Source organism: Dipodomys ordii, unplaced genomic scaffold (genome assembly GCF_000151885.1).
Source record: "Dipodomys ordii isolate 6190 unplaced genomic scaffold, Dord_2.0 Scaffold14, whole genome shotgun sequence".
NCBI lineage: Eukaryota > Metazoa > Chordata > Mammalia > Rodentia > Heteromyidae > Dipodomys > Dipodomys ordii.
In genome coordinates, this window is record NW_012267230.1 from 10,501,998 (window position 1) to 10,510,383 (window position 8,386).

Below are 8,386 nucleotides of genomic sequence, written 5' to 3' on the forward strand. Positions count from 1 at the left end.
AAACACAGGAAGGGAGAAAACTCTCTACAAACTTCTTCCAGAAGCAGTCCACCCCCCAGCCCTCTCCATTCTGATCCTGTGGCTTCCAGACTTGGACATTTTCTGATTTGTGTCAGAGGTCAGCGAGGCCTGAAGCTAGCTTTCCATGCATCACCACCCAGGAGATTGCCCAAACACCAGCGTGGTTTCTGGAAACTTAAGTTTGGCCTCCTGGGATGACCCGTCCTCCCTCCCTCCCTCTCCCCCTCCCTCCCTCCCTCCCTCCCTCCCTCCCTCCCTCCCTCCCTCCCTCCCTTCCTTCCTTCCTTCCTTCCTTCCTTCCTTCCTTCCTTCCTTCCTTCCTTCTTCTCTCCCTCCCTCTGCCCCTCCCTCCTGACAAAGCTCAGGAATGCCACAATTGCTCAGGTTTCCACACAAGCTGCTGACAGGCCCACCCACCCCTGCTTATAACACTTCCTCTAGAAAGCCTGCAACTCTAAGTCCCTTCTCTGCCCCTTGAGATGAGACTGTCACCCCAGATCGCTTCATCCAGGACCCGCAGGCATCTCAGATACAGACCTCATGGAGGGAGGGACGGTGAACTAGCTTAGGTCACTGAAGGAGCCACGCTGCCACACGTTGGTGGTTGTGTCTGGCTTTGGAAGGGAGGGAAAGCCCCTTTAGGGGACAATTCCAGGCAGTTAACAAAGCCACACGCCCTAGGCACAGGTCCTTTTGGTTGGTTGGTTGGTTGGTTTTGAGTCTGACTTTTGCTATGTATCCCAGGTTGACCTTGAATTTGCTGATCCTCCGCCCTCAGCCTCTCCAATGCTGGGATTACAGGCACGTGACACCCTACTCAGCTCTTAGAAGGTCTTTATAGGCTTTTTAGTTGCCCTGGCTGCTTTTCATTCAGCTTTTTTCTTTCAGAGACTGAGCTCCGTTCACAGCCGGCCTTCTTCTAGCAGCAAGGATTTTACGAGTCCCCACTTGCTCTTTGGGTTATCTAGTCAACTACCACCCAGCTGTGGTTGATGATCTTGTGACTCTCCATTTAAAGCCCTCAAGATCATGTAGTACATGAGAGGATGGACATACCACCATCCTAGGCCATCTGCTCACGTTGACAATTTAACATGTCCCTTGAATGATGTTAGAAATACCCTTAACTAGGCAGGTGCTGGTGGCTCACGCCTGTAATCCCAGCTACTCAGGAAGCTGAGATCTGAGGATCACAGTTCAAAGCCAGCCAGGAAAGTCCGTGAGACTCTTATCTCCAATAAACCCCTCAGGAAAACCAGAAGTGGCGCTGTGGCTCCAGTGGTAGAGTATTTGCCTTGAGCTGAAGAGCACAGGGACAGCACCCAGGCCCAGAGTTCAAGCCCCACAACCGACAAAGAAAGAAAGAAGGAAGGAGGAAAGAAAGAAAGGAAGGAAGGAAGGGGGGGGGAGAGAGAGAGAGACTGACTCTTGGCTTTGCTGGGTGGTTGATGTTCCATGGCTTCCATGGTCTAGGCCGTGCCCCTCACTGACAGACAGTGGGTCTGGGGCCTTCCTGCTGCTTCTGTCCCAGGTTCAATGGAAGCACGGGATCCCCGCCCCCACCCTGCTGTGTCTCAGGCCACGGACTGTGCAGGTGAGCTCTGGTGTCAGTCAGTTACATCACACCCCCCCAGGCCTGGAGGGTCACGCGATGGCTTTGCCAAGCTGCTCTTCTGTGTGTGTGTGTGTGTGTGTGTGTCCTGGCCCAAATCCCAGTGGGGAAGTCTGGGCCTACACCCACAGTCTGGCTTTCAATTTCAGGCTACTTGAAGGAGCCTAAAGCCAAAAGGAAGGACTCTGGAAAATGCTTCCCCGGCCTCTCTGGAAACCCCCTGAAACTCCCAGACGTTAGAAAGACGCAAGGGAAAGCGCGCAGGAAGCCCCAGCCCCCCCCCCACCAGGGCGCCTTCCTCCTTCTAGGACCTGCAGGGTGGTGTCTCCTGGAGGCTGCCCAGCGGAGGCTGGCCTCTCTGCCTCCTCCCCAGTGTGGGGAGACAGGAAAAGGTCCTGGGAGATGAGGTGGAGAGCTGCTTCCTTCCGGAAGCTTGTCTGCCCAGTCCCGCTTGAGAAATGGACCGAATCTGAGCAGCATCAGGACAGTTTTGCTCGGCTTTGCTCAGGCCCCGGAGCCTTGGGTTGCTAGATCAGGGAGGTGGGGGCCTTGACAGGGGCTCTTAGAGGATACAGCTTGTTTTGTGAACTGGGTGCTGGCTTTGTGTGTGTGTGTGTGTGTGTGTGTGTGTGTGTGTGTGTGCGTGTGTAATGCTGTGGATTAAAATAAATGCTTTCCCTCTTTTGTGTATGTACCTATAAATCTACAAGTAAACACACTGGGTGGCATATATACTGGGATATACGTGGTAAATTATACAGGTCTCTAGACATTCGCACAGTTAGACCAAAGGATGATATTCTTAGGAGCGATCACGAAGGCTCAATAGCAATGTGCAATTGATCATATAAACTCATATTTTTCTCCACTTAGAACTCCAAGAAATGGAAACAAGAGATCTTTGTTGTTGTTGTTGCTGCTGCTATTGTTGTTGTCTTTTCCTTTCGTCTTGTTTGTTGGTTTATCTTTGGGAGGGTAAGGGGGGAGCCACTGAAAAGGAGCTTACAAAGGGTGAACAAATGTAGCAGTAATACTCACTGGCTACCATGTTGAAAAAAACTTTACAACTTGTGGGTGGGGATGGGAGGGAAAAACCGGGAGAGAAAGAGGGAAGGGGTGACATTGTCTAAAAAGAAATGTACTCATTACAGTACTCATTATGTAACTGTCATCCCTCTGTATACCACCTCTATAAAAACAATAATATATATAAACAGGAGGCGTGGCTCCGGTGGGCGTGGCTCGGGTGGGCATGGCCCAGTGGCAGAGCACCTGCTTAGCAAATGCTAGGCCCAAAGGCTGTCTGGCACCCAATGGGCAGAAGAAGGGGGAGAGGATGGCAGGGAGAGAACTTCCACCTTTTTGTACCATCTGGGCCCTAGCTTGTCCACACTGAGCACATCTCTGCCCTCATTCGCCCTCCCAGGCAGTTCTAGAAACATCCTCTCACAGCCCGTCCAGGCTGCCTCATGGCTAGCATGGGCATGGCTGCTGGACAGATGGCAGAGGATGTTCCACGGCTCCCTTCACGGGGCCGGGTCCCTCTGCGGCTGCGGACCCACATCCTCGACCATGCATGACATTGGGCAGTGTCTGGCCTAGCACCCCTGCAATGGGGTCTCCTTGCTGTGGAGGCCCCCAGACCCACAGTAGAGGCCTCTGTGATTCAGGGGAAAGTGCAGGCCCGGGGCTCAGACACACCTCCACTCAAGTCCCAGCTCGGCCACCTCCCTGTGCTTCCTTGGTCATGCTGCTGAGTGGCTCAGCACACCGAGGATTCCACCCTGCCGCCTCCCAGCGGATGGCTGTGGGATCCAGACCCCTGGAGACCGCTGTATCAGCGTTGGGATGGGGCCTGTTTCTCCCCTGAGGATACCCCTTGATCGACAGCTAGCTCAGGGTACACTGGGGGGAAGTCTTCATGTTTGGGGCCACTAAGAACCCAAGAGTAGATAACTGGAGAAGAATAAAAGCCTGTGGCTTATCATACGAGGGGCCGCCATCTTGCCCAGGGCACGGCATGGCCACCGCCAGCTCGGGGTCCTCACTTTCTCTTGTAAGGCCACAAGTGTCCCCCTGGTCATCATCGCAAGATCTCATCTGATCTTAACACACACCCTCCCCAAACCGTGAACAGATAGATGAGTCAGGATTCAGTGTGCAACACAAGAACTTTTGGGGGGACCACAGTCAAGACATAGCAGTGTCTCTATTCTTCTCCTGGGGCTTCAGCCCCAGCTGCTATGACCCTTCCGCGCCCCCCCCGCCCCCCCCACCAATTGAGAAAAAGGAGAAGAGGGGCCGGCCTATCCGAGCCAAGCAAGCACGTGGCAAGTGCAGAGATTGGCTGGGCTTTGCCATACCCCTGGCATCAGTCAGGGTGCCCAGCTGGTCTCCACACACACCGGGCTCTGGTGAGGCCTTCCCAGAATGCCTACGTCCCTTCCCTAGAGAAACGGGTACCACCCTAGTAGATTGTTTGCAGTCCTAGGGATTGAACCCAAGGCTTGAGCAGGCTGATAAGCACTTGACTGTAAGCCACACCCTCTTTTGTACTTTACTTTTGTTTCCTTTTTCTTTGTGTCAGTCCTAGGGATTGAACTCAGGACTGTCACGGTCAAGGCTAGTGCTCCAGCACTTGAGGCACAGCTCCTCTTCCAGCTTTTTTTTTGGTGGATAATTGGAGATAAGCGTCTCAAGGGCTTTCCTGCCTAGGCTGGCTTAGAACTGTGATCCTCAGGTCTCAGCTTCCTGAGTACAGCTAGGATTTCAGCCATCAGCACTCCATGCCTGGCTTTGTACTTTACTTCTGAGTCAGGATTTTGCTAACATGGCTGGGCTGACTTGCTCTCTCTTGCTCTCTCTTCTAGAGTTTGAACCCTTCCAGGTTTTTAGCTTGCAGGCAGATGCTCTGTTATTGTTTGAGCCATGCCTCCAGCTGGCCTTGAACGCTCCATCTTCCTGCAGTCTCTTTTTCTCAAGTAGCTGGGATTGCAGGCAGGCATGGCCAAATCTGACTAGCAATGCTGGGTTTTGTCAGTATGCCCAGAGTGTAAGAACTGAGGAAGTCATCTGTGTCCCTTGAGCAATAATGACTGATGGGGTGGGGGAGAGAGTATAAATACTCTAGCTCCCTCGGGGGCACCTCCATTGGGGTCTCTGAGTCTGCCAGACACCCTGAATTATGCTCCCTCCGATCTTGTTAAAGTTCCTTAGGATGAGACTATACTTAGAGATAGGGGGCCATGTAGATGTTAAACCTAGTAAAGTGAATTCATGCTAGGAAGGGCCCCTCCTCCAAGACCCAGGTCCTGATGGATTTCTCGGGTGGACCAGAAGCTGGGCCCCAGCCCTCCCCCAGGCCGAGCAGATCCAGCCACAGAGACTTAAAATTGTCTCTCCTTCTGGATGCTGGCAGCAGGCGATGACCTCCGGGCCTGTCCCCTGAGCATCTTCAGCCCATGATCCTGGGGTGCCACCTGTACTCAAATGTACCCCGCTCACGGGGTACAACCCTTTGATTGTTTTGAATGAAGACCTTTGGAGGTAGCCAGCTTGACATCTGATGTGTAAGTAGTGGCAATGGACTCCAACTTGGTTTTGCTGTTTGTTGTTTTAAAGGATTGAGGAGATCAGACTTAACCTGGGGGAATGGCTCGTGGCCAAGTCTCTTGGCTGGGGCCACTGGCTATTTGTGCTATGGGACAGCAGTGAGCAGAGACACAGGAGACCGGAGACCCGGCCTGCAACTGAGCTTCAGTCACGCATCAGACAGAGGCTGCTTGGGCCTTTGAGCCACTGTCACCGCATCTTTAAAACAGGTAACTGTGCTCTGTTCCCTGCCCTGGGCTGGTCGACTTTAGCAAGCACATATTCCCTGCAACAAATATTCTGAGCACGTGACAAAACACAAACTTGTTTATTCTACCACAGCACCCGCAGGAGCCCAGAGAGATCTGACAACTGGCTTAAGCTCTCCCCGCTGGGAGAAGAGATGGATCTAGCTTTGAACTTGAGCCAGGCTGTTCCTCAGTTCCTGATGCAAGGAAATGGCTCATCAACAGCTGGGCTTTTGTTTTGCTTTGGGTTTTGTTTTGTTTTGAGAGAGAGAGAGATTGAGAGAGAGAGTGTGTGTGTACATGCTCCTGGCTGGGCGTTGTGCAGGAGCATTGTCAAGCTACTGGCGAAGAGATTGTTTTTAGAGAGGCCTGAGGCTTCCTCACCCTCTGGACAAGGGCCAGGACCTGGCCAGCGGCCAGCCGCCCTTTCTCCTAAGAGCAGCTATTTCCTGTAAATGGTGACTCTCCTCTGCCAAGACAAGGAGCCAGAGGTGGCCCGTGCTCCCTCTTCTAGGCTAGTGCAGACCTGCACCTGCTGGCCTGGCTTCAGAAGGCTTGATCCGATGTAGCCTCCCATAGTGGCCAAGGGTCAGCTTCTCTTGTAGCAGCTGCTCTGGGCTTGGACCTACCATGCAAAGGCAGAGGGGGGGGGGGCTGAGCTGATGTGTGTGTGTGTGTGTGTGTGTGTGTGTGTGTGTGTGTGAGAAAGAGAGAGAAAGAGAGAGAGAAGGGAGAGAGGCTCAAGTGGAAGACCTCTCTCTCTCTCTCTCTCTCATACCACCCTGTCCAGGGTGGACTGTGACCTGTAGGAAATTATAGTTGAGAGGCAGCCATGGGGCAGATAAGCTGTAGGACTTTCAGGTCAGGCAGAAAAATGACCCACCAGGGATCACACCTTGAGTTGTGTCCCATTTCCAGACCAGGCAGGATGGAGGTGACACCCCTGCCAAGCCAGGACAGAGACGTCTCACACCCTGAGCCTTGCGTTCCCAGGAAGGAACACTGTATGTGTGGTGGGGAGCATGGATGAAGGGCTCTGCAAAGGCCCTGAGGAAGGTATGTTTGAGAATGGGCAGAATCCGCCTGCCACAGCCTCGCGCATCCCGATGGGAGAGGAATGATGGAAACAAACAAACAAACAACAGCAGCAAACAAAACCACCTGCAGGGCCATGCACTGGTGGCTTACACCTGAAATCCTTGCTATCTTGGAAGCTGAGGTTTGAGGATCAGGGTCAAAGTTAGCCTGGGCAGGAAAGTCCATGAGACTCCTAACTTCCAATTAACAAGAAGAAGGAGAAGAAGAAGAAAAAGGAGAAGAAGGAGAAGAAGAAGAAGAAGAAGAAGAAGAAGAAGAAGAAGAAGAAGAAGAAGAAGAAGAAGAAGAAGAAGGAGGAGGAGGCGGCAGAGGAGGAGCAGCAGCAGCAGCAGCAGCAGGAAGTAGAGCTGTGGCTCAAGTGGTAGAAAGTCAGCCTTCCTGAGTTCAAATTCCAGTACTGGCATGCACATGAGCATGCACACAGACACAGACACAGACATACAGACACACATAGACACACCCAGACCCAGACACACATACACACACACACACACACCAGGGAAAACACCTGTAGAAGTCAGAGACCCAGGCTTCCTCTCATCCGTGCACATGCCCAGGCACCCGGCTCAACCTATGCAGAGCAGAGAGTTCAGACCTGGCGGAAAGAAAGGGCTGTGTTCACGCAGGAGCTCTGGGCCAATGGCTGCCATGCAGTCAGTGCAGCGGGCAGATAAGGCTCCGGCCTTCCTGTTTTCCTGCCTTTCCAGTACCTGGCAGGCCTGGGGTTGTGGTGGGATTCAAGGCCAGACCCTCAAATCTCATAGCAAGGATGCTATCCTGAGAACGGGAGTGGATGGGGGAGTGGGGGACTCAGAGGACAAACGGATCCAGAGTCCCTGGATGGGAGGGAAGAACACTGAGAGAAGAGCACTTTAAAGACTAACGGGGAAAAATCAAAACGTCGATGCGACCATCAGGGGGATGATCTGAGGGGACACTGGATAAAGCCGCTTGCTGCCTGGTGTGGTGGTGCGTGCCTGTAATCCGAGCCACCCAGGAGGTGGAGGCAGGAGGCTAGCAAGTTTGAGGCCAGCCTGGCTCCGGTAGATACATAAATAAACAAATAAATAAAATAGTTCAAAACAGAAAGGCGTCTTGTCCGTTCATAGGCACAGAACCACCCCCGCCCGGCCCAGCTTCCTCACATTTCAGGCCATTCCCTCCCCCCCACCCCAAGCAGGGAGTTTAACAGGTGTTTTCCCGCCATCCTTGGCAGGGGCGGGCAGGGGCTGGGGTCCCCCTCCCCGGAGCTGCCCCCTGCAAAGGCCGGCCACCTTGCCCTGTTCCCAGCCAGGCCCTGACTGCAGACACCGAGGCCTAAAGACCATCCATTGAGCATCTGCCTAGGCCTTGGAGCCCGGGCGGGAGCTGGGCTGCGGGAGGTGGGGGGGGGGCGGCAGAGCTGGGCCGGGGAGCACGGGGTGGCAGGGGGTGGTCGGTATCTCCCATGACCCTCCGCTCCCAAGCCCGGCCCCTTCCCACGCCGCCTCCTGGGGACCCCCTGGAGAGAGGCCCAACCCTACCTGGCAACCAATGACGTCACGCCCGACTGCTACCTGGCAGCCAATGACGTCATGCCTGAACTCTACCTGGCAACAGATGACGCGGCCGGCTCCAGGACCAATAGCCGAGCTCCAGGGCTCGGCCGACCCCTGCACCTGACCATCTCTGCACCCCAGGTCCCGGCCCTCCTGTGGGGGGGAGTGACCCCGAGTGTAGAAGGCGACAATGTCCGTTGACCCCACGCGGGGCTTCCGAGGGATGTTTCCCGCCTGCCCGCCCCGACTGGACCCCGGCAGCAGCCGGTGATTTTCAG

The 8,386-nt window shown here is 54.2% G+C and overlaps 1 protein-coding gene across 1 annotated transcript in view; it reads left to right on the forward strand.

The window, feature by feature from the left end:
* Positions 1–1,557: 1,557 nt before the first annotated feature.
* Positions 1,558–8,386, forward strand: part of Tvp23a (trans-golgi network vesicle protein 23 homolog A (S. cerevisiae)) — a 22,655-nt gene continuing 15,826 nt past the window's right edge. The window contains exons 1-3 of the mRNA XM_013011212.1: positions 1,558–1,615; positions 1,783–1,868; positions 8,037–8,249. Coding sequence (XP_012866666.1) covers positions 1,558–1,615; positions 1,783–1,868; positions 8,037–8,249 — 357 coding nt within the window. The remainder of the gene's footprint in view (positions 1,616–1,782; positions 1,869–8,036; positions 8,250–8,386) is intronic.